This window comes from Salmo trutta, unplaced genomic scaffold (genome assembly GCF_901001165.1).
Source record: "Salmo trutta unplaced genomic scaffold, fSalTru1.1, whole genome shotgun sequence".
Classification (NCBI taxonomy): Eukaryota; Metazoa; Chordata; class Actinopteri; order Salmoniformes; family Salmonidae; genus Salmo; species Salmo trutta.
Window position 1 is genome coordinate 21,228 of NW_021823070.1, and position 25,158 is coordinate 46,385.

The following is a 25,158-nucleotide window of genomic DNA, read 5'->3' on the forward strand; positions in this document are numbered from 1 at the left end:
ACACACACGGCATTGTCGGCTCTAATCAGCCTGTGTGTTTCCATAGGAACCTGCTCTACGTGAACGGCGTCAGCGTCAGTCTATAATGCAGAAGAAGACCCCTAAAGCCGACGACACCAGGACTGACTGTACCTCCTGCAAAGGACCCGGGGACAACGAGAACCTCGTCAGGTGGGTCACAGTGTGTGTGAAGGGAGGGGAGGGGATGTGTGTGGAGATGAGGAGAGAGGGCGGAAGGAGGTCTGTGTGCATGCGTGTATTGAAATGTGTGTGAACAACTCTGTGTGTGTGTGTGTGTGTGTGTGTGTGTGTGTGTGTGTGTGTGTGTGTGAGGAGCTGTATCCTCCTGAAGATTAAAGTTCAGTCTTCATTAGGCCTTGGCTGCCTTGCGTAGGCTGAGCGAGGGGGGGACTGGTGAGCAGGGCTGAGGCCAGCAGCTCTATACAACACCTCTTTTGAACTGCCAACTGCATTTACACACATCATCAAGATGTAATGAACACCCTGATCTGCCCTTGTCTCCCATCAGAGGTTCAGCTGTCTCACGCTGCTTAAACAGGGCCAGAACTTTACTACATCCCTCAGTAGTGTGAATTAAAACAGTCAGCATTAACACACTGTAGACTGACTGATTTATCAGAGTGTATTTATTATGAGTGTATATTATGAGTGTAGTTGCCTTCCATATGACCTACAGACTGTAACTGTCATTGGTTAAGTTTCCATCCAATTTGCAACAGATTTTCATGTGAATATTCTAAAATGTGCATTTTCCCTCCAGAGATATTTCCATCAGACTATTTGTGGATAAAAGGCTGTGTGCGTGATGATGTAGTGCACATGAAAATAGCTTTTACCATTAAATTCCCATGTAGCGAATGAAAAATACAAGTTAAATGGGTTTCCATCGCATTTACTGATGGTTTTGCAAGAAAAACTGTTGCATTATATAACAAATGTGCCCACTCTGGTCTTGTCACATGCGCTCTAGCCAACAGCTCACAGATACAGTGCTGGTAGGCTACCTACATGATAAGATTATTATGGATAAGAGCGATGTTATTTGTATTTGTTAAACGGCAGCCAATCATCCATCATCATGTCACCAGAATAAGACCTTCAGTATTTAAAGGAAAGGAGCATGAAGTTCATCATAAATTATTTAATCTGTAGCCTAATAAACTGCATGCTTTCCTCAGTCGTAGTGGGAGGACCACACAACATATCATCTGTAGCCTAATAAACTGCATGCTTTCCTGAGTCGTAGTGGGAGGACCACACAACATATCATCTGTAGCCTAATAAACTGCATGCTTTCCTGAGTCGTAGTGGGAGTACCACACAACATATCATCTGTAGTCTAATAAACTGCATGCTTTCCTGAGTCGTAGTGGGAGGACCACACAACATATCATCTGTAGTCTAATAAACTGCATGCTTTCCCGAGTCGTAGTGGGAGTACAACACAACATATCATCTGTAGTATAATGAACTGCATGCTTTCCTGAGTCGTAGTGGGAGGACCACACAACATATCATCTGTAGCCTAATAAACTGCATGCTTTCCTGAGTCGTAGTGGGAGTACCACACAACATATAATCTGTAGTCTAATAAACTGCATGCTTTCCTGAGTCGTAGTGGGAGGACCACACAACATATCATCTGTAGTCTAATAAACTGCATGCTTTCCTGAGTCGTAGTGGGAGTACAACACAACATATCATCTGTAGTATAATGAACTGCATGCTTTCCTGAGTCGTAGTGGGAGGACCACACAACATATCATCTGTAGCCTAATAAACTGCATGCTTTCCTGAGTCGTAGTGGGAGTACCACACAACATATCATCTGTAGTCTAATAAACTGCATGCTTTCCTGAGTCGTAGTGGGAGGACCACACAACATATCATCTGTAGTCTAATAAACTGCATGCTTTCCTGAGTCGTAGTGGGAGGACCACACAACATATCATCTGTAGTCTAATAAACTGCATGCTTTCCCGAGTCGTAGTGGGAGGACCACACAACATATCATCTGTAGTCTAATAAACTGCATGCTTTCCCGAGTCGTAGTGGGAGGACCACACAACATATCATCTGTAGTCTAATAAACTGCATGCTTTCCCGAGTCGTAGTGGGAGGACCACACAACATATCATCTGTAGTCTAATAAACTGCATGCTTTCCCGAGTCGTAGTGGGAGGACCACACAACATATCATCTGTAGTCTAATAAACTGCATGCTTTCCTGAGTCGTAGTGGGAGGACCACACAACATATCATCTGTAGCCTAATAAACTGCATGCTTTCCTGAGTCGTAGTGGGAGGACCACACAACATATCATCTGTAGCCTAATAAACTGCATGCTTTCCTGAGTCGTAGTGGGAGGACCACACAACATATCATCTGTAGTCTAATAAACTGCATGCTTTCCTGAGTCGTAGTGGGAGGACCACACAACATATCATCTGTAGCCTAATAAACTGCATGCTTTCCTGAGTCGTAGTGGGAGGACCACACAACATATCATCTGTAGCCTAATAAACTGCATGCTTTCCTGAGTCGTAGTGGGAGGACCACACAACATATCATCTGTAGCCTAATAAACTGCATGCTTTCCTGAGTCGTAGTGGGAGGACCACACAACATATCATCTGTAACCTAATAAACTCCATGCTTTCCTGAGTCGTAGTGGGAGGACCACACACCATATCATCTGTAGCCTAATAAACTGCATGCTTTCCTGAGTCGTAGTGGGAGGACCACACAACATATCATCTGTAGCCTAATAAACTGCATGCTTTCCTGAGTCGTAGTGGGAGGACCACACAACATATCATCTGTAACCTAATAAACTGCATGCTTTCCTGAGTCGTAGTGGGAGGACCACACAACATATCATCTGTAGTCTAATAAACTGCATGCTTTCCTGAGTCGTAGTGGGAGGACCACACAACATATCATCTGTAGTCTAATAAACTGCATGCTTTCCTGAGTCGTAGTGGGAGGACCACACAACATATCATCTGTAGTCTAATAAACTGCATGATTTCCTGAGTCGTAGTGGGAGGACCACACAACATATCATCTGTAGCCTAATAAACTGCATGCTCTCCTGAGTCGTAGTGGGAGGACCACACAACATATCATCTGTAGTCTAATAAACTGCATGCTTTCCTGAGTCGTAGTGGGAGGACCACACAACATATCATCTGTAGCCTAATAAACTGCATGCTTTCCTGAGTCGTAGTGGGAGGACCACACAACATATAATCTGTAGCCTAATAAACTGCATGCTTTCCTGAGTCGTAGTGGGAGGACCACACAACATATCATCTGTAACCTAATAAACTGCATGCTTTCCTGAGTCGTAGTGGGAGGACCACACAACATATCATCTGTAACCTAATAAACTGCATGTTTTCCTGAGTCGTAGTGGGAGGACCACACAACATATCATCTGTAGTCTAATAAACTGCATGTTTTCCTGAGTTGTAGTGGGAGGACCACACAACATATCATCTGTAGCCTAATAAACTGCATGCTTTCCTGAGTCGTAGTGGGAGGACCACACAACATATCATCTGTAGCCTAATAAACTGCATGCTTTCCTGAGTCGTAGTGGGAGGACCACACAACATATCATCTGTAGTCTAATAAACTGCATGCTCTCCTGAGTCGTAGTGGGAGGACCACACAACATATCATTGTGTGACTCCAAGTTTACTTCCATATGATGGTTATTATATCAATATTTGCACATAAAGGCGTTCCCGCCGCCCTTTCTCGCATAATACATTTCACCGACACAATAAGATCCCACCCTGTCTAACAAACAAATCTAAACGTCTGTTGCCATTTCTAAAGTTGTACCAGCATTTAATGTTTCCATCAGCCCAGTCGGGACTTTTTTCATGCGTCAGGTAATTCATCCGCATGAAATGGTTGGATGGAAACGTGGTCATAGGCTAATTTCAACTGAAAGCGTATGATACATTCACTTTATTACTCCGTAGGGTGGTTTCTGTGAGCTGTACTAGTTATCAGTGTTTGTAAGGTTAAGCTAATAATGTGTGGTTCTGTCAGTGTTTTTTAGGTTAAGGAGGTCGGGGGCTGTGAGGTGTGCTGCCTGCCCTGACTCTTTCTATCTTTGCATTGCACAGGTTGTGAGAGCCGGGGCAGACACCTCTCCTCACCTCCCCACACCTAGACACTGCTGGACAGATGAGAGAGAGAAGCAGACCTTTGGCTTAGAGACAGAGAGGGACTTAATTACGTGGAAGAATGACGGCGGCGGGTGTGGGATCAGATGGCCATCTTTGACGTTCACGACCATGGTCTTCTTCACGACCCAAATTGGACCACCTACTAGCCGTCCAATTAAAATTGAGGGAGAGAGGCAGAAATTGAAAGTAACTTTGAGGAATTCTAAAATACTTGAGCAAATAACATTTTCCGAGGTTCAGTATTACTGAACTGGTCATTCTTGTAAGAAAGGACATGTTGGTATTAATGGACAGGCCCTTTGTGATCGTCATTGTCAACTCTAAGGGCCCTTCTATAAGGACTATGGCCTAACTGGACTAAGGAGTGATTCCCCCCTCTCTCTCTCGCTCTCTCATCCATTCTATGTTTGCACTTCACTCGTTTGACCTCCCTGAGCATCCTATCACCACATCCAATCAGTTGTATTGACTCCAGTCATTTGTGGTCCAATCACACGGTGTTTTCCTCAGTAAAGGTCTTTAATTAGAGATGCACTTGAACTTAGGCTTTCATAATCTTCTTCTAGTGTTGTCGTCGGGTAGAACTTTCTAGAGTAGAGGACTAGTAGACCTTGAAAAAGTAGTGGGTTTTAGTAGAATGATTGCCCTTTCTGGCTTTTGAGAAGTAAGTTTCTGCTTAGGCTCTACAGCAGCCTAAGGTTTAACATAATAATTATAGCAACATTTGTATGAATGGTTATTGTAACTTCTAATGTCAGTGTGTGAGTGTACGGTAGATGTCTAGGCATCTTAGTCTCTCTTCCTTCCTCTCATTAATATTTTAAAGTGACAGTTTAACTGACACTTCTTTAAAAGCAGCCCAGCTCTATATATGTGTGTGCGCATCTCCCCAGTACCCCATAGTGACTGCTGACAACTGAGTAGCTGCCATGTGGTCCGTCTGTCTATCAGGATCCTTGACAGAAGTGTCACAGTTTGCCCTCACATGTCACTCCTCCGCTCACCCCCATCCCAGGACCCTCTATGTCACTCATTTTCTCTTCCCCTCATCTGTCTGGGGACCCTATATGCATGCCACTGGGAGCTGCCTAACCTCACATAATGCTTAGGTCCACTGGAAAATCTGCTGAGGAAATACATTTGGTGGTTTCCCTATGGAGATTAGAGATCCCTGTACAAGATGACCTGGTGACTCCCCACGTCATGTCACTCCAATGAGCCCTCCTCATCTTCGTTCTCCCTATTCCTCCTCATCCTCTTCTGCCTCCTCCACAACAAATTTAGAGGACTGTCCATGAGATACAGCTAACCAGCTAACCTTACTCAAGCTAACCCTTCTCAAGCTAACCTTACTACAGCTAACCAGCTAACCCTACTCCAGCTAACCCTACTCCAGCTAAACAGCTAACCCTACTCCAGCTAACCCTACTCCAGCTAACCCTACTCCAGCTAAACAGTTAACCCTACTCCAGCTAACCCTACTCCAGCTAAACAGCTAACCCTACTCCAGCTAACCCTACTCCAGCTAAACATCTAACCCTACTCCAGCTAAACAGCTAACCCTGCTACAGCTAACCCTGCTACAGCCAAACTTACTACATCTAACCCTACTCCAGCTAACCCTACTCCAGCTAAACAGCTAACCCTACTCCAGCTAACCCTACTCCAGCTAAACATCTAACCCTACTCCAGCTAAACAGCTAACCCTGCTACAGCTAACCCTGCTACAGCTAACCAGCTAACCCTACTACAGCTAACTAGCTAACACTACTACAGCTAACCCTACTACAGCTAATCAGCAAACCCTACTCCAGCTACCCAGTTAACCCTACTACAGCTAAACATACAGCAGCTAACAAACTAACCTTATTCCAGCTAGTACTACTACAGCTAACCCTACTCCAACTAACCAGCTAGCCAGTTAACCCTACTAACCAGCTAAACCTACTAACCAGCTAACCTTACTAACCAGCTAACCCTACTAACAGCTAACCCTACTAATCAGCTAACCCTACTAATCAGCTAACCAGTTAACCCTACTACAGCTAAACCTACTGCAGCTAATCAGCTAACCCTACTCCAGCTAACCAGTTAACCCTACTACAGCTAAACATACAGCAGCTAACAAACTAACCCTATTCCAGCTAGTACTACTACAGCTAACCCTACTCCAACTAACCAGCTAGCCAGTTAACCCTACTAACCAGCTAACCCTACTAACCAGCTAACCTTACTAACCAGCTAACCCTACTAACAGCTAACCCTACTAATCAGCTAACCCTACTAATCAGCTAACCAGTTAACCCTACTACAGCTAAACCTACTGCAGCTAATCAGCTAACCCTACTCCAGCTAACCAGTTAACCCTACTACAGCTAAACTTACTACAGCTAATCAGCTAACCCTACTAACAGCTAACCCTACTAATCAGCTAAGCCTACTAATCAGCTAACCAGTTAACCCTACTACAGCCACACTTACTACAGCTAATCAGCTAACCCAAGTCCTGTTAACCAGTTAACCCTACTACAGCTACACTTACTACAGCTAACCAGCTAACCCTACTACAGCTAACCCTATTACTAATCCTACTCTAGCCCTACCATGCATGGCTCTGTATCTAACCATTAGGCCTAGGGCTAGGATATGGCCAACTCTGTATCTAACCATTAGGCCTAGGGCTAGGATATGGCCAACTCTGTATCTAACCATTAGGGCTAAAGTAGCCTACAGTAAATGTACTTTTAACCTGAGAATATGTCATGTGTTCCAACAGTTTAGAATGTGTGAACAAACACCTTTTTAGCTGTGTTGTGTGATCGGTGTGTACAGTATTTATTGACAAGGCCATGCTTTTTTGTGTATTTTATTTTATTTGTGCCTTCACACTTGATTTTATATCATAATATGCCTTTTGTTATTACTGTGTTATGAAGAAAATGAGTTAAGCTCCCTATTGAGTAGGAACCTTAAAGGACTCCTTGCTAAACATATTCATTGTTAATATATTTGTTGACACACATGCCTATATGTGATTAGTATTAGTTTACATACATTTCTATATGTGATTATTTATAACATGTTGTGGTATTACCACATTGGGTAAAAATAACTGTGATATATAGAGTAGGAATATTGCTACTCTCATGTGTGTGTATGTGAAGTATCCTGGCCTCCCGGCCCCTATAGCTCTCAGCATTAAAGCTTGAATAAACTCTTGACTTTTTCACCTCATCACCATAGTGATAAATGAGAGTTACACAGCTAATTACGCTGAACCAAAATATTAACGCAATATGTAAAGTAATTGGTCCCATGTTTCCATGCGCACAAAAAGTTTATTTCGCTCAGATTTTGTGCACAAATTTGTTTACATACCTGTTAGTGAGCATTTCTCCTTTGCCAAGATAATCCATCCACCTGACAGCTGTGGCATATCAAGAAGCTCATTAAAAAGCATGATCATTACACAGGTGCAGCTTATGCTGAGGACAATAAAAGGCCACTCTAAAATGTGCAGTTTGTCACACAACAGAATGCCACAGATGTCTCAAGTTTTGAGGGAGTTTGCAATTGGCATGATGACTGCAGGAATGTCCACCAGAGCTGTTGCCAGAGAATTGAATGTTAATTTCTCTACCATAAGCCTCCTCCAAGGTTGTTTTAGAGAATTTGACAGAACGTCCAACCAGCCTCACAACTGGAGACCACGTGTAACCACACCAGTCCAGGACCTCCACTTCCGGCTTCTTCACCTATGGGATTATCTGAGACCAGCCTCCTGGACAGCTGATGGAACTGTGGGTATGCACAACCAAATCATTTCTGCACAAACTGTCAGAAACCATCTCAAGGAAGCTCATCTGAGTGCTCGTTGTCCTCACCAGGAGTTAGGCATCGTAACCAAGTTCAATGGGCAAATGCTCACCTTCAATGGCCACTGGCATGCTGGAGAAGTGTGATCTTCACGGATGAATCCCGGTTTCAACTGTACCCGGCAGATGGCAGACAGCGTGTGTATGGCGTCGTGTGGGCGAGTGGTTTGCATAGTGAATAAGGATGTCTCATGGTGGTAGTGAGGTTATGATATGGGCAGGCATAAGCTACGGACAACAAACACAATTGCATTTTATCGATAGCAATTTGAATGCACAGAAATACCATGATGAGATCCTGAGGCCCATTGTTGTGCCATTCATCCATCACCTCATGTTTCAGCATGATAATTCACGGCCCCATGTCGCAAGGATTTGTACACAATTCCTGGAAGCTGAAAATGTCCCAGTTCCTCCATGACCTGCACACTCACCAGACCCAGTAACCCATTGAGCATATTTGGGATGCTCTAGATCAGTGGTTCTCAAACTTTTTATAGTCCCGTACCCCTTCAAACAATCAACCTCCAGCTGCGTACCCCCTCTAGCACCAGGGTCAGCGCACTCTCAAATGTTGTTTTTTGACATCATTGAAAGCCTGCCACACACACACACTATATGATACATTTATTAAACATAAGAATGAGTGTGAGTTTCTGTCACAACCCGGCTCGTGGGAAGTGACAAAGAGCTCTTATAGGACCAGGGCACAAATAATAATAATCCATAATTTTGCTCTTTATTTAACCATCTTACATATAAAACCATATTTGTTAATTGAAAAATATGAATAACTCACCACAGGTTAATGAGAAGGGTGTGCTTCAAAGGATGCACATAACTCTGCAATGTTGGGTTGTATTGGAGACAGTCTCTCACATAGGTACGTGGTGGCCTAGAAGGCCTGCATCCCGGGGTCTCCTCTTCACTGTTGACGTTGAGACTGGTGTTTTGCGGGTACTATTTAGTGAAGCTGCCAGTTGAGGACTTGTGAGGTGTCTGTTTCTCAAACTAGACACTCTAATGTAATTGTCCTCTTGCTCAGTTGTGCACCGGGGCCTCCCACTCCTCTTTCTATTCTGGTTAGAGCCAGTTTGTGCTGTTCTGTGAAGGGAGTAGTACACCACGTTGTACGAGATCTTCAATTTCTTGCATGGAATAGCCTTAATTTCTCAGGACAAGAATAGATATTCCATAAAAAATCTGCCATTTCCAGCTACCATAGTCATTTACAACATTAACAATGTCTGAAATACACTATTTCTGATCAATTTGATGTTATTTTAATGGACAAAAAAAGGGATTTTCTTTCAAAAACAAGGACATTTCTAAGTGACCCCAAACCTTTGAATAGTAGTGTGTGTATATATATATATATTTTTAAATGTGAATCACATTTTTATTTTGCGTACCCCCGATGGCATTGCGCTGGGAATACCTGCTCAAGATCGATGTGTACGACAGCATGTTGCAGTTTCCGCCAATATCCAGCATCTTCACACAGCCATTGAAGAGGAGTGGGACAACATTCCACAGGCCACAATCAACAGCCTGATCAACTCAATGTGAAGGATATGTGTCGCGCTGCATGAGGCAAATGGTGATCACACCAGATACTCACTGGTTTTCTGATCCACGCCCATTTTTTTAAGGTACCTGTGACCAACATTCCCAGTCATGTGAAATCCATAGATTAGGGCCTAATTAATTTATTTCAATTGACTGATTTCCTTATATGAACTGTAACTCAGTAAAATCTTTGAAATTGTTGCATTTATATTTTTGTTCGGTGTAATTGTTGTAAAGGTGTGTCGACGGCGGACAGCGTTCCATTTGTGCGTCTTAAGCCCTCTGTCATCTCTGATTTATTACGGGGGAAGTGCCTCCTCATCTGCCACCGGCAGCTGACCCGTAACAGGCCAGTAGGGCTGGTGAGGAGGAGTGGTCTGCCTCTCTTTCTTTCTCTCCCTCTTTCTCTCTCTTTGTCACAAAGTTGATCTGTTTATTTCAGCTAAACCCGGATTCTGTGGCCTCTCCTGCTGCTGCACCGATTCACCCCTCTCTCTTTCTCTCTCTCACACAGTGCCAGATACCGATAGAGAGGGAAAGAGAGAGAGCGAGAGAGAGGCAGACATAGAATAGAGAGGCTTTTGTAGACAATCTGGTTAACAGCATAACAAAAGCCTCCAATGTGTCTGGCACCAGATGGATAGGCAGCAACAACAAAAAATACAGTCAGAGAGACACACTCTCCATGTTGGGCCCAGACCTGGATTCAAACAAAAATGTGAAATTATTTCAAATAGTTTAGCTGGGCTTGATTAAGCTTGCCTGGCTTAATGGACCAATAGAATGGACCATCTTGCAGTCTAGGAGGTTTAGAGCAAACGCTGAAAGTATTTGAAAGATTTCAAATGGATGTTGAACCCAGGACTGGAAGAGAAGAACTCTGTGTTGGGCCCAGTAGAAAGGCAGACAGACAGGCGGCAGTGTCACGTTGAGGTTGAGACTCAGAGAGATGGAATCAGCACAGCGTAGAGAACTGTAACTGCCCCAATCCCTCATTCTCCCTGCTTCCCTCTCTCAGCCCCTCTTAGCCCAGGGTCCATAGAGACACGGGGAGCAGGCCTAGGCGGAGGGAAGCTACAGCTGTGTTCTGACCATGGGGATGAGTAAGTCTGAGACAAGGACTGGGTGAGGGAGGGAGGGAGGGAGAGTGAGAGAGAGGGGAAGGATAGAGAGAAAGAAGGAGGGAGGTTCTGGAAGAGCAGTAACCTTTGGGATGATGAGTGCGTTTCCCATTACCGTCCTGACACAGGATCCGCCGAGATGATTTAATGGCGGCATTTTGTTTTTGCTGACTTCATTCCTTTTTTTCCTCTCGTCCACCATTAAAAGAGAAGAGAAAAGGCATACCAGGCTAGGGCTGGGCTGCTGTTTGGGTAGAGTAGCCAAGCAGCTCAAGTCTATTATTCCCCAGCTAGCTTCTTCCTTCCCCTCTCCTATCCCACGGATTCACGGATTCCACCGTCGCAGTGTGTGTGTCCGCTCACTTCCTGGTTGCACCTCCTTCCTCCTCTTATCCTTCTCTCCTTTTTTTATTCCCCTTTTCCTCCCCTCCTATGTCTCAGTGACTACACGCTAGGATGAATCACCTAACCCCCAGAGGTGCCTTATATCCTAATAGTGTGGGGTTTGCCCCAGCGCGCAGACAGATGTACACTGTTAAGGAGTGGTGTGTGTGTGTGCGCCTGTGTGTCAGACTGTCTCTTCCCTTCCTGTAATAGAACATAAGCCCAGGGGGTGACAGCACAGAGGCCCCCAGTGAGCAGGCTGGGGCACTAGTTAGGTCAGTCAGAGGCTAGAGGGGTGAGGCTCTACCTGCAAAGCAGAGGCCACAGACCTGCTGGTGCTACTGCTCCAGTCCACACAAGCACACAAACTCTGAGCTCGGCCCACTGAGGCCCCCTGCTGGTGGACTAGGGGAACCGCAGCCTCATGGCCACCTAGGTAAAGTCCCTGGCAGCTCCAGACCTGGGTTCAAATCTATTTGAAGTCTTCCATTTTCTTTCAGCATTTGCTTTAGTCTGCCTCGAGTGCCAGTTGGGCAGGGTTTGCACTTTTTGACTGTTGTATTGGTTCCATTGCTCTAGGCAAAGTATTTGAACCCAGGTGAAGGCAGCTTGTTGCTACCCCATTTCACTATAGTATCCTGTCTCCTTGTAGTGTGTGAGTTGTGTCCTAACGAGCTTGTAAATTCCTTGCAATGGTGTCTCTGTCTCGCCGCATTCATTACCTCCTCCTGCCCACCTTGTAAAACAATGCCTCTTTAATAATGTCTCAGCACCGTCGACACCGCCCCGACACTAAATCAAAAAGTGAGAGGCTATAGGAGAAGACCGATAATCCACTCCCTCCGTTTCTATGAAGAGAATTCACAGAACTACTTTGTCACGGGGTGGGACGTGGGAGTCGATGGCTGAGCGCTTTGTGGCGCATTGATCTCCCGTCACGTGAACACCCTCCAGGTAATTGCACTGCCCTAGTGTGATAAATTCTTCCCCGTTGTTTCAAACACTCTGGGGGCTTCGGCGCCACACCGCTCCTCCTGCTCTGGCTCGTGAAGAAGAGAGAGTTGGGAGGCCTGGGATGAAGAAAATAAGCCTTGACTGTTCCGTACATGGACTCCACTTTCTCTTTGCATGTGGTGCAGCAGTAAATAAGTTGTTTTCTGTTCAACGTTCTTTTAACCAAGGGAAGACTTTGTGAATGTTTTTGAAAACAGTGATGGTTTTGATGATAAAGATGTTGATGATGATAACAATGTTGAAGTTGTTGGTGATGAGGACCTTGATGATGATGATGATGCTCTTCATCGTGGAGTGTGATATTCAAGGCCAACCGACGCCACGTTGTTTTCCATTTAGTTAATCCACAAAGAGTCTAATCAAAATACTGCATGCAGATTAATCCCCAAACAACTAAACAACATTTAATTACCACTAACAAACATTTAGCAAATTAATCTTTTCTTGACTTGACTCATGAAAGTGTTTTCCCCATTTATCTGATTTAGACGACACCGCTTGTTATGTTGCACTTTGGTTGTACAGCAGCTGTACCATAACCACTAATATCACTCTCCCCAGAGTAGAACCCTGCATGTACACTGAACAAAAATATAAACGCAACATGTAAAGTGTTGGTCCCATGTTTCATGAGCTGAAATAAAAGATCCCAACGTCATTTTAGAGAATTTGGCAGTACGTCCAACCAGCCTCACAACCGCAAATCACATGTAACCACACCAGCCCAGGACCTCCACATCCGACTTCGTCACCTGTGGGATTGTCTGAGACCAGCCACCCGGACAGCTGAAACTGAGGAGTATTTCTTGTCTGTAATAAAGTCCTTTTGTGGGGAAAAACTCATTCTGGTTGGCTGGGCCTGGCTCACAAGTGGGTGGGCCTATGCCCTACTAGGCCCACCCATGGCTGCGGTCCTTCCTATTCATGTGAAATCCATAGATTAGGGCCTAATTTATTTATTTGAATTTACATATTTCCTTATATAAACTGTAACTCAGTAAAATCATTGAAATTGTTGCATGTTGCTTTTGTTTTTTTACTGTTAGGGCTTAAAGTGCATCAGAGTATTACTTTTTCTAAAATAATCTTATGATCATGTACCTGTGTGTACATTTACCTATACTGTAGATAAAGTACTTATATTTTGGATCCCAGCTGTAATCTAGTTGTCTAACCCAATGGTCTTATCTCAGTTGAGTTAAGGTTTGCAGATGCTTTAAGCAGTAGTACTTGCCTACAGTTAAACGTCTGTAATTGCTCTGATTCCTTTAATATCCAATTATAACTCGCATGGATTAGGTACCCCGGGAATCAATTGGATCTGACTTCCTCCCAACGTCTCTATGGTAAAAAACCCTGAAATTATTCATTTAAATGAACTTTGAACGAGGATACACCTTCAAGTTAGCCAATGTACTGACTTCTGACTTAAACACATCCTTTTAACTTTAAACCCTGTGAATCCCTTTGTGTCATATCCGTATAATCTCACTAAAATGCCCTTTGATTTCCTTTGGTCGTGTCTGTGTGTGAGGCATCGGCCGTGATCGCCTGGGGGTGAGGAGGAACAAGTCTAGGAGGACCCCTGTAGGGGCCACACGCTCCAGAGCACAGCCTTTGAAGAAGGGAAATGTGATGTGAAGTTGAGAGACCTCTGATGAGAGCTGATCAAACCAAGGCTAATCCACCTGCTAGTCATCCCACTGATAGAGAAGGAGACGGAGGGAGGGGGAGAGAGGGAGATGGGGGAGGGGGTACAGGGGAGGATGTGGCAGAGAGGAGGGCCCCTAAGAACTCCTGTCAGAGATTAAACAGCAGATGAAAGGGGATACGAGTCGCCCGCCGAGAGCAACATGTGTAGCAGACAAAACCAATCAATCGCCCACCTCACACCCAATAAGATTACATCAATCAATAACCGCTCTTATGAGTGATTGGATTCTGTCTCCTTCCAGAAAAGAGGGAGGAGGGGAGACGAGCGAGCGGCTCAATTTTCCCAATGATTAAAGCGGAGACAAATTGGTTTGATAACATCAAGGACCTTGCTGTGGCTGAGTCTATAAGGGCAGTGTTCAGAGCAGATAGAGGTTGACCGACCACGTACAACGGACACAGTCAGTGAAGAGAAGGGTGGGATGATGGGGCAACTGCATCACCTAGCTCTCAGACCAACTAGCCAATGACTGGCCTGCAGCACTAATCATTTATATGAGCTCAGTGAGGAAGAAGAGGAAAACAAGTGGTAGCATATACAATGAAAAAGTAGTGGGCCTAAAACTGATCCTTGGGGGACACCATAGATAACTGTTATCATACCTATTGTAATTGCTGAGATATAACGTCTGAATTGTGAAAAGAACACAGAATTGTTGTATGTTGTAAAAAAAAAAGAATAATACTCCTAGATATAAATGCATTTAATAAAAGATCCTGACTCAAATTGAATGAAAACCGGAAAACAGAAAGCGATGCAGAAGAACAGAAAGGAAAGGTTACTTCCTCTTGAACTTATTGCAAAACGCAGGTCTCGTCATTTACAATTCCTATTAACTAATAATCATCTCCTCACCAGCCAGCAGCCAGCCAGTCTGCATCAATGAGCAGTGTTTTAATTCAAAGATGCTCACCGAGATACACAACAAACAGTACAATAGGTTCATTAAGGTAAAGTAATTAAAAGAAGTAAACGGGGCAAAGTGTCGTGCACACACACTCACACACTCACACACTCACACACTCGCCTAATAAAACAAAAGAAGCCTCCTGTGAGTTGGGAGGTGTTGTGTGTGTGTGTCTCCTCTCTCTTGGCCCTGTACAGATGGAGATTCATGATCAATCAATTGGTGGTTGTGTGCAACAATCGGAGGATAGCTCATTAGCGCCACAGACACACTTGTGGTCATTTGTCTTCTTTTCACTGAGGAGGCCAGAGGGTGCTTTAAATTCCCCTTGTTTCCTTGAGGCCGATATGCCTGCTCAGCCCATCCAGTGTGACTGTGCGTGTCTGTGGACCACCTACCTCTGCAGGTTCCCTGCTGATGTGCACCAGCTGTTCGGCTCTGCTTCTACAACTTAGTAAGATGCCAATTATCTACCAATGAAACTGTTACTCTGGTTTTAGTCAATTTAACAGGTTTAGGGCTGACATGGAATAAACTTGGTCCTGGACTAAAAACATGCATTAAGACCCTGAAACCAGATATTGATGTGCAAATAGAGGACGTGTCATCCACACCCTGTTCTCAACCCTAAAATGTACCCTACTGCATATTCCCTAAACACTATCACCAGTCACACACTCTCGGGATTCATGCATATGTTGTTAATGTACTTAATTCCAGACCCTGAACTCAATTACTTATGCTTCATTAGTTAAAGAAGATGATGAACTGAACTGACTTTAACACACATTAGCTATTCCACCAACGACTCATGGTATGCTGGAGAAACGTTTATCGCTGTATAGGTTTAATAGGATGTGAACAAAGCAGCGGTTACTGGTTTCCTCTGGTGTTTTCTCTTTTAACTGCAGATCATGTAAGAGAGGCTGTTCTGAGCTGACAGTCTGCTGCCGACGGCAACTCGTTGCTACATTGCCCTGTCAGAGTGAATATATGGAGGAGATAGGGACAGAGGAGAGGGAGGAGAGAATTGACAAATACAGACACAACTAGTATGTAAAATATGCGCCTGCCGTGGAATGAATTGGGAATCACATTGATATATGGACGTGGTTGTTTAATGCTTAATACCTCAGGGTTATGGAGGATAGATAACCTGTTTTACATGATGTGAACGCCGTAGTAGCAAAACTACGTCCTCTGGCTACGTTTTCCGGGAAGCTGTGTTTGAGTTGGTTTTATTTTATCTTCCATTCCTAATGTATTTTTTATTTACTGTCTGTTTCAGTGAAGGCACAGGGAATTTAGATGCCTTGCCTTTTAGTTTCAACCTTCATGGTATGGCTGCTACACTAGTGTCTTATTACTTGTACTACTGACTTCCTACACAAGGCAGTTGGTAGACTTTTTATTTAGCAATACTTGCTTTTGCACACTACAGCATGCAGTCTTTCAACAGACTTTGCTTCTTTGCGTTATTAGCAGAAGCTTTTTTTTTGTCTAACTGTGTTCATATGTACATCCTATATTCAGATATTCACATCAGAATGGGCAGGTTGCCTTCTCAGTTTCCTTCTGGTCCGACTACTGTACATGAAGCAGAAGCAATTTGTAGGAGCGTTGATTGATCACCCATAGATTTCACAAGAAACCCCTGCTCAGAATATTGACAGGGAGGTGTAACGGATAGATTCAGCTGGGGGGGGCTTAGTTTAGAACGATCCCCTCTGGTGATTGATCCTGTGGGAATGGAAATAGTCTTGTCTGTCTGGAACAGCTAGGCTACTGTATGTGGAGAACTGCTCTAGAAACACAGTGGCTCTGCTGTGGCGAGATGTGTTCTTCTTACAACAGTCACCTACAGTCCTGTGTGACAGGGTCAAGGGGCGATGTCCATATGATGGGGATGCTTCCTCATTAGTGTGTGTTGTAGACTAAGGCCTTTATTTATAATAGGTTGTTTTATTAGAGTAGGGGTTCCTGGTTGCTGTTGCTGTGAAAAGGGCTCCTCTGACAGGAGGTGCTGGATTCAACCCTCCGCAACGTCACCCGTCGTCATCACAACTTCACTGGGACTTAACTCTCTGCTTCTATAAGTTGTTGTGTTACAGTCTCTCTATCCTAGACTTAAAATACAATCATGTCTGTTGGACTTTCACGTTGCCTAAATCATGCATAGATGTCCATGAGACATTTGCACAGAAATTCATCCTATGTGGTTCTCCTTCCCCAAGTCCCTCTCCCTCCCTTCCTTCTATCCCCCTCTCCTCCTCCTCCCGTTATAGACACGGGGCGAGAGAACAGATTGACCTCCCTGGGCTGCAATCTGGTTGATCAGATTTCCATAGAAAAATCTCAATCCCCCACATTGATTAGGACATAATTAGTTAATCATGAACTAGAAGGAGAAAAGGGAGAGAGGGAGGGAGAGAAGGGGGGAGGGGAGAGTTGGACAGAAGGGCATTCAGGCTCAACCAATGGAATCTCATGAATGCTAAATGTTTGGTTTTAGTAGTCTCATTTCCAACACAAAAAGACTCCCTCAGGTACACACACATATGCAGTGTACACACACACACCTACTTTACAATCTTTACTGTATTTATTATATTCAGAATATTGATATGATGACTGATCAATCTGTGAGAAATGGGCTACTGACCAAAACAATGATCTAAAAACCATATTGATATGAGCGAGTCGATATTCGTATTTAGTTTTTTACTGCCTGTATTGTAAGATTGTGAAACCCTGTTGTCTAACCCAAGGACACCATGGTAGTAACATTTAAGGATGGTTAACAGGCTTGTGTAATGACACAGCTATCTGGCTAGCCAAGCTATACACAAAGCTATGCTCATAGTATGACACCTGTGTAAGGTCAAGGGAAGGACTAGTAACAGTGTGTTTTGATTTCATTAGCATCTGCTCCCTGACAACTACCTGCCCTGTCATTATCTGTCATTCTTAGTGTGTTTAGTTTATTAGGATCCCCATCAGCTACTGCACATGCAGCAGCTACTCTGCAGTAGCTAGGTCCACGTAAAACGTACAAATACATGACAAAGTACAGAACACTTATAGACAAGAACAACATAAGATATTACGGTAAAAAAAGTTATAAGATATATATATATATATATATATATATATATATATATATATATATATATAGGAAAGACACCAAGAGACAACAAAAATGCTATTTAAACACTATTCATATATACATATTGATATTCTTAAATACTGTACAGTTAAAGTAGATCTTTAGAGAGAGCAGAGGCGCTGTGGTACAAGATATTTTATCTGTTTTTTAAAGCTACATTTGTTTTTTGCCTGAGTATCCTCTGGTGGCAGAGCATTCCATGATGACAGGGCTCTCTGAGCGACGCATTAAATCTGTTTTTGGTTTGGGTACAGTGAAGAAACCCATAGCGGTGTTTCTGCTGGGGTATGGATGTCTGTTTGAAGTGTATGCAAATAGATTATACAAGTGGTTCGGCATTTTAAATACACACATGTTTCTTAAATAGAAGAGAAGTAGTCCATTTCTCCTCAACCCTAAACCATGAAGGACTATCATGCATGTTGTGGATGTTAGTTCTGTATGGGCAGTTAAGGGCAAGTAGGGCTGCTTTGTATTGAGACAGCTGCAGCTTTGCTAGGTCTTTCTTTGCTGCACCTGACCTTTATTACCGGACAGTAATCAAGGTGGGACAAGACCAGAGCCTGAACAACCAGTACAGTTGATCTTTGTGTCAAATTCAATTTTTATATAAAAGATATACCTCTCGGGGCCTCCAAAGTGGTGCAGTGGTCTAAGGCACTGCATCGCAGTGCTTGAGGCATCACTACAGACCTGGGTTCGATCCCAGGCTGTGTCACAACCGACTGTGACCGGGAGTTCCATAGGAGGCGCACAATTGGCCCAGCGTTGTCCGGGTTAGGGGAGGGTTTGCCCGGGGGGGCTTTACTTGGCTCATCGCGCTCTAGTGACTCATTGTAGCGGGCCGGGTGCTTGCAGGCTGACTACGGTTGAACGGTGTTTCCTCCTACACATTGGTGCGGTTGGCTACCAGGTTAAGCGGCCGGGTGTTCAGAAGCGCCGTTTGGCTGGTCATGTATCGGGGGACGCATGACTCCACCTTTGCCTCTCCCTTTGGGGAGTTGTAGCGATGAGACAAGATCGCAATTGGATATCACGAAATTGGGGAGAAAAAGAGGGTAAAAAAAATCTACCAATTAAGACATACCTCTCTTCACAATAACTTTGTTAATGACTTGACCATGATAACTGACCATCCAGTGTTTCTTCTAGGAGTTCAGCTTCCTCAACTTGTTCAGTGGATACACCCTTCATGCACAACTCCAGCTGAGGTTTAAGAGAACTAAATATAATTATTTTTGTTTTTGATGTGTTTAAAACCAGTTTACTGTTACTGACAGTAACTCTAAGAGTCTCATTGAGCTCACTGGCTGTAGGTGCTGATGTATAGGGAAGTGGTTCCCCAACCTTTCTGGTTACTGTACCACCAACAGAATCTTACCTCTGAACTACCACCTCATGTACGTTTTACAGTCTTCTCAAGTCCCCCCTGTGGATAGGCCAAGTACCTCCAGGGGTCATAGTACCCCTAGTTGGGAACCACTGGGGTAGAGTGTGCAATCATCAGCGTACATAGTCATTTTAGATTCTTGTAAGACAAGAGTAACGGCCCAAGGCAACTGCCCTGAGGGATCTTGCACTGTACATATCTGATGTTAGAGAAGGTTCCATTGATGAATAATATTGAGTTATATTGGAACTCTGTGCGTGCGTGTTTGTGCGTGCGTGTTTGTGCGTGCCAGCGTGGGTGTTCCACTGTATGTAACACCTGCCCCACCTCTCCTCTCTCCTGTAGGTGTGATGAGTGTTGCCTGTGCTACCACTTTGGCTGTCTGGACCCTCCCGTGAAGAAGTCTCCCAAGCAGACAGGATACGGCTGGATCTGCCAGGAGTGTGACACTTCCTCCTCCAAGGTGTGTGTGTGTGTGTGTGTGTGTGTGTGTGTGTGTGCACGGCATGCATAGGCACACTGGGTGGTGGTGATGACGTCTTCTTTTGGCATAACATTATTGAAGCAGCAGTTAAACAGCTGAATATTAACCTACAACAAATCTTACAAGGAAATATATAGTTATATGGGTATTAAGGATGAAAGGGAAAGAAATGTGTGTTTGAAGTGGTAAGAGTCGAGCATGGACAACAGCCATGGCTTCACTTCCATTTCCCGATCTGCTTCCCGGATCCGTTCAGCACAGGGCTGGGCTATCTCTGTGAGCGACAGGGTGTAGTTAGTATGACATGACAGCTCCAGCAACTGCAGCAGAAGCATGCGTCTCTGGGTCTTTTTACCTTGAAACCAAACCTGACAGCGAGCCAAAATGGCCGCCACCAATACCTGTCTCCTCATAGCTACCCCCTGAAGTGGTACTGCTCTGTTTCCAACCCTTTCCATTTCAAATGTCCCTAACTGGAAATGGCAAGTCTCACCAGAAGCACTTTTTCATTTTTTTCTCCGTTTGCATTTTAAATAATGTTTTTCTTATTGAATTACAGTGTAATCAAGGGTAGCATGCGGCAGCTTGTGAACCTAATTAAGTTGATAAATGTAAAGCTCATTTCAATTTGTCCAGGAAAGGGCATTCCTATTGGCTCTGTGTGTGTGGAAAATGGGGGTTAATTGATGTTGCAGAAGGAGGAAGAGAAACATAAAAGCCTGAGCCATACTGAAAACACTGCATGCTGGGAATGAAACGTTAAATTACAGGCAAAATGTAAAGGTTAAAGCTCAGTTAAAATGTTAGATAGCAGAGTTAATGGAGGGTTACAATGTTAGATAGCAGACTGTAAAATGTTAGATAGCTGACTAGAGACTTGTAGTTGTTGTAAAAGCTTGTTGTTTGTTGTAGCCCTGTTTAGAAGGGGCACGAAGGTGTACATGATCAACAACTGTTGTTTCTGCCCAACGTTACAGTCCTGTATGTTGGTATTTTTATATTGTTCTCATAGCTCTAGTTCAACCAGAGTGCCAGGCTGTTTCGCAAAGAGATAATACACATTAATATAACCCAAATAGTTTTTACAAAGCGTATAAGCATATATAGAAATGAAACCCATTTTCATGCGTGGAGCTGAACTCTGGTAATAAAGAGCCATGTTGAGAGCATTACAGACCAGAATATACTGCCTGTGTGTACTGCTGTGGTGTAAATAGGCATAGTATTAGTCAGAGGGTGGAGAAAGACTCAACACTATCCTGCTGTTGTGGAGTGTTGGTCTAAACAGAGGCTGTAGGAGGGGACACACACTCAGTGGAAGAAACACACACACACACAATGGAAAGGAGCTTTTAAAAGAAGGGAAAGGGAAGGGGGCACAAGTCTTTGCTTTTTAAATGTGCTGCTGCTCGAAGCCTGCTGAGAGAGAGAGAGCAGAGAGTTCTCCAGAGACCCCCAGGACCAGACCCAATCCTCTCTAATCACCCCCGTGCAACACACATACCAAACGCACACTGGAACAAACACACACAAACACATAAAAACAAACACATTGCAACAAACCCACTGATGGAATGGAACACACACACACACACAGACCTGCCCTCTCTCTCTCGTTACGCACATGTTTCATCCCCCGGAGTGTCTTCTCCACTCATTCCCCGTCCTCCCCCATCCTCCCCGTCCTCCCCTTCCCTCCCTCCCCCTCTCTACATCACTGTGTAAACCCTGGTGGTGGCGACTACCTCTGTGTGTCCCAAAGCAGACAACGTGTCTGTAGTGACAGGAGAGGAGAGCTACGTGAGCAGGGTTGAGGAGTAGGGGACTTTTACTCTGCTCCTCTTCATCAGACAGTAGTGGAGTTACAGTACAGGGGACTTTTACTCTGCTCCTCTTCATCAGACAGTAGTGGAGTTACAGTACAGGGGACTTTTACTCTGCTCCTCTTCATCAGACAGTAGTGGAGTTACAGTACAGGGGACTTTTACTCTGCTCCTCTTCATCAGACAGTAGTGGAGTTACAGTACAGGGGACTTTTACTCTGCTCCTCTTCATCAGACAGTAGTGGAGTTACAGTACAGGGGACTTTTACTCTGCTCCTCTTCATCAGACAGTAGTGGAGTTACAGTACAGGGGACTTTTACTCTGCTCTTCATCAGACAGTAAGTGGAGTTACAGTACAGGGGACTTTTACTCTGCTCCTCTTCATCAGACAGTAGTGGAGCTACAGTACAGGGGACTTTTACTCTGCTCCTCTTCATCAGACAGTAGTGGAGTTACAGTACAGGGGACTTTTACTCTGCTCCTCTTCATCAGACAGTAGTGGAGTTACAGTACAGGGGACTTTTACTCTGCTCCTCTTCATCAGACAGTAGTGGAGTTACAGTACAGGGGACTTTTACTCTGCTCCTCTTCATCAGACAGTAGTGGAGCTACAGTAGTACAGGGGACTTTTACTCTGCTCCTCTTCATCAGACAGTAGTGGAGTTACAGTACAGGGGACTTTTACTCTGCTCCTCTTCATCAGACAGTAGTGGAGTTACAGTACAGGGGACTTTTACTCTGCTCCTCTTCATCAGACAGTAGTGGAGTTACAGTACAGGGGACTTTTACTTTGCTCCTCTTCATCAGACAGTAAGTGGAGTTACAGTACAGGGGACTTTTACTCTGCTCCTCTTCATCAGACAGTAGTGGAGTTACAGTACAGGGGACTTTTACTCTGCTCCTCTTCATCAGACAGTAGTGGAGTTACAGTACAGGGGACTTTTACTCTGCTCCTCTTCATCAGACAGTAGTGGAGCTACAGTAGTACAGGGGACTTTTACTCTGCTCCTCTTCATCAGACAGACAGTCTGTACAGCGTTGTCGCTATAGATCTACAGCTTTAACAAGCGTCTGTCTCCCTCAGTCCAACTGCTGAACTAGTCCACACTGACTTAGTTGACTTATTACACTATGTGCTAGTGGATCAAAGGGCCTCTCTGTTGCTACAATACTGATTTTGTACATTTGCCCACTTACAAAGAAATGATCAGTCTATAATTTTAATGGTAGGTTTATTTGAACAATGAGAGACAGAATAGCAACAAAAAAATCCAGAAAAACGCATGTCAAAAATGTTATAAAATGATTTCCATTTTAATGAGGGAAATAAGTATTTGACCCCTCTGCAAAACATGACTTCGTACTTGGTGGCAAAACCCTTGTTGGCAATCACAGAGGTCAGACGTTTCTTGTGGTTGGCCACCAGGTTTGCACACATCTCAGGAGGGATTTTGTCCCACTCCTCTTTGCAGATCTTCTCCAAGTCATTAAGGTTTCGAGGCTGACGTTTGGCAACTCGAACCTTCAGCTCCCTCCACAGATTTTCTATGGGATTAAGGTCTGGAGACTGGCTAGGCCACTCCAGGACCTTAATAATGTGCTTCTTCTTGAGCTACTCCTTTGTTGCCTTGGCCGTGTGTTTTGGGTCACTGTCATGCTGGAATACCCATCCACGACCCATTTTCAATGCCCTGGCTGAGGGAAGGAGGTTCTCACCCAAGATTTGACAGTACATGGCCCCGTCAAATGATGCGGTGAAGTTGTCCTGTCCCCTTAGCAGAAAAACACCCCCAAAGCATAATGTTTCTACCTCCATGTTTGACGGAGGAGATGGTGTTCTTGGGGTCATAGGCAGCATTCCTCCTCCAAACACGGCGAGTTGAGTTGATGCCAAAGAGCTCCATTTTGGTCTCATCTAACCACAACACTTTCAACAGTTGTCCTCTGAATCATTCAGATGTTCATTGGCAAACTTCAGAAGGGCATGTATATGTATTATTGAGCAGGGGGACCTTGCGGGCGCTGCAGGATTTCAGTCCTTCACGGCGTAGTGTGTTACCAATTGTTTTCTTGGTGACAATGGTCCCAGCTGCCTTGAGATCATTGACAAGATCCTCCCATGTAGTTCTGGGCTGATTCCTCACCGTTCTCATGATCATTGCAACCCCACGAGGTGAGATCTTGCATGGAGCCCCAGGCCGAGGGATATTGACAGTTCTTTTGTGTTTCTTCCATTTGCGAATAATCGCACCAAATGTTGTCACCTTCTCACCAAGCTGCTTGGCGATGGTCTTGTAGCCCATTCCAGCCTTGTGTAGGTCTACAATCTTGTCCCTGACATCCTTGGAGAGCTCTTTGGTCTTGGCCATGGTGGAGAGTTTGGAATCTGATTGATTGATTGCTACTGTGGACAGGTGTCTTTTATACAGGTAACAAACTGAGATTAGGAGCACTCCCTTTAAGAGTGTGCTCCTAATCTCAGCTCGTTACCTGTATAAAAGACACCTGGGAGCCAGAAATCTTTCTGATTGAGAGGGGTCAAATACTTATTTCCCTCATTAAAATGCAAATCAATGTATAACATTTTTGACATGCGTTTTTCTGGATTTTTTTGTTGTTATTCTGTCTCTCACTGTTCAAATAAACCTACCATTAAAATTATAGACTGATCCTTTCTTTATCAGTGGGCAAACGTACAAAATCAGCAGGGGATCAAATACTTTTTCCCCCCACTGTATATAGTGTAATGTGTCTGTTTCTTGTTACTGAATAGATTTGAGCGGCACAGGTAGCCTAGTGGTTAAGACCGTTGGGCCAGTAACTGAAACGGCGCTGGTTCAAATCCCTGAGCCAACTAGGTAAAAAATCTGTCTGTGCTTTTGAGCAAGGCACTTAACCTGAATTACTCCTTTAAGTCACTCTGGATAAGAGCGTCTGCTAAATGACTCAAATGTAAATTTTTTAAATTTTTTCTAAAATCAAACTATATCGACTATAGCTGAATGGTCAAACTTTTAGCTATTTCCATTTATTTCATTGAGTAATCATGTGAATCCAAGTCTGAGCAACAGTGTATGATAAAAGTGTTTGTCAAAACATTTCACAATCATTACATACCTTCAGCTTATTTGTACGAATGCCACAATTTCCTATTTTTTATAAAAGACACACATGTTCTAAAAACCTGTAATGTGTTTTGAGGTATTAAGTCGGTAATGGGCGGAAGTGAGTGTTGGAGATAATTGCCTCGACTTTGCACTCTGGGAGATGAGAGCAGAATTTAAGGGAAGTTATTCTATAATATGCAGCTTGTAAATGCCAAGCCACTGCTGCATGCTGTGAATCGCTTGTGACTGTGGGAAAGGAATGGTGCTTTAAATGGCAACTTTTAAGTGCAGCTGAATCATACCTGACCGACTCTCAAATGTGATTTACGTGGTGAGAGGAGCCAAGGGGGGTGGGTGCCTGGGTGGGTCACACAGA

The 25,158-nt window shown here is 44.1% G+C and overlaps 1 protein-coding gene across 1 annotated transcript in view; it reads left to right on the forward strand.

The window, feature by feature from the left end:
* The window catches only part of LOC115188683 (PHD finger protein 14-like), a 55,101-nt gene that overhangs the window by 20,003 nt on the left and 9,940 nt on the right, over nucleotides 1-25,158 (forward strand). The window contains exons 7-8 of the mRNA XM_029747396.1: nucleotides 47-171; nucleotides 19,713-19,830. Of these exons, the coding sequence (XP_029603256.1) occupies nucleotides 47-171; nucleotides 19,713-19,830 (243 nt within the window). The remainder of the gene's footprint in view (nucleotides 1-46; nucleotides 172-19,712; nucleotides 19,831-25,158) is intronic.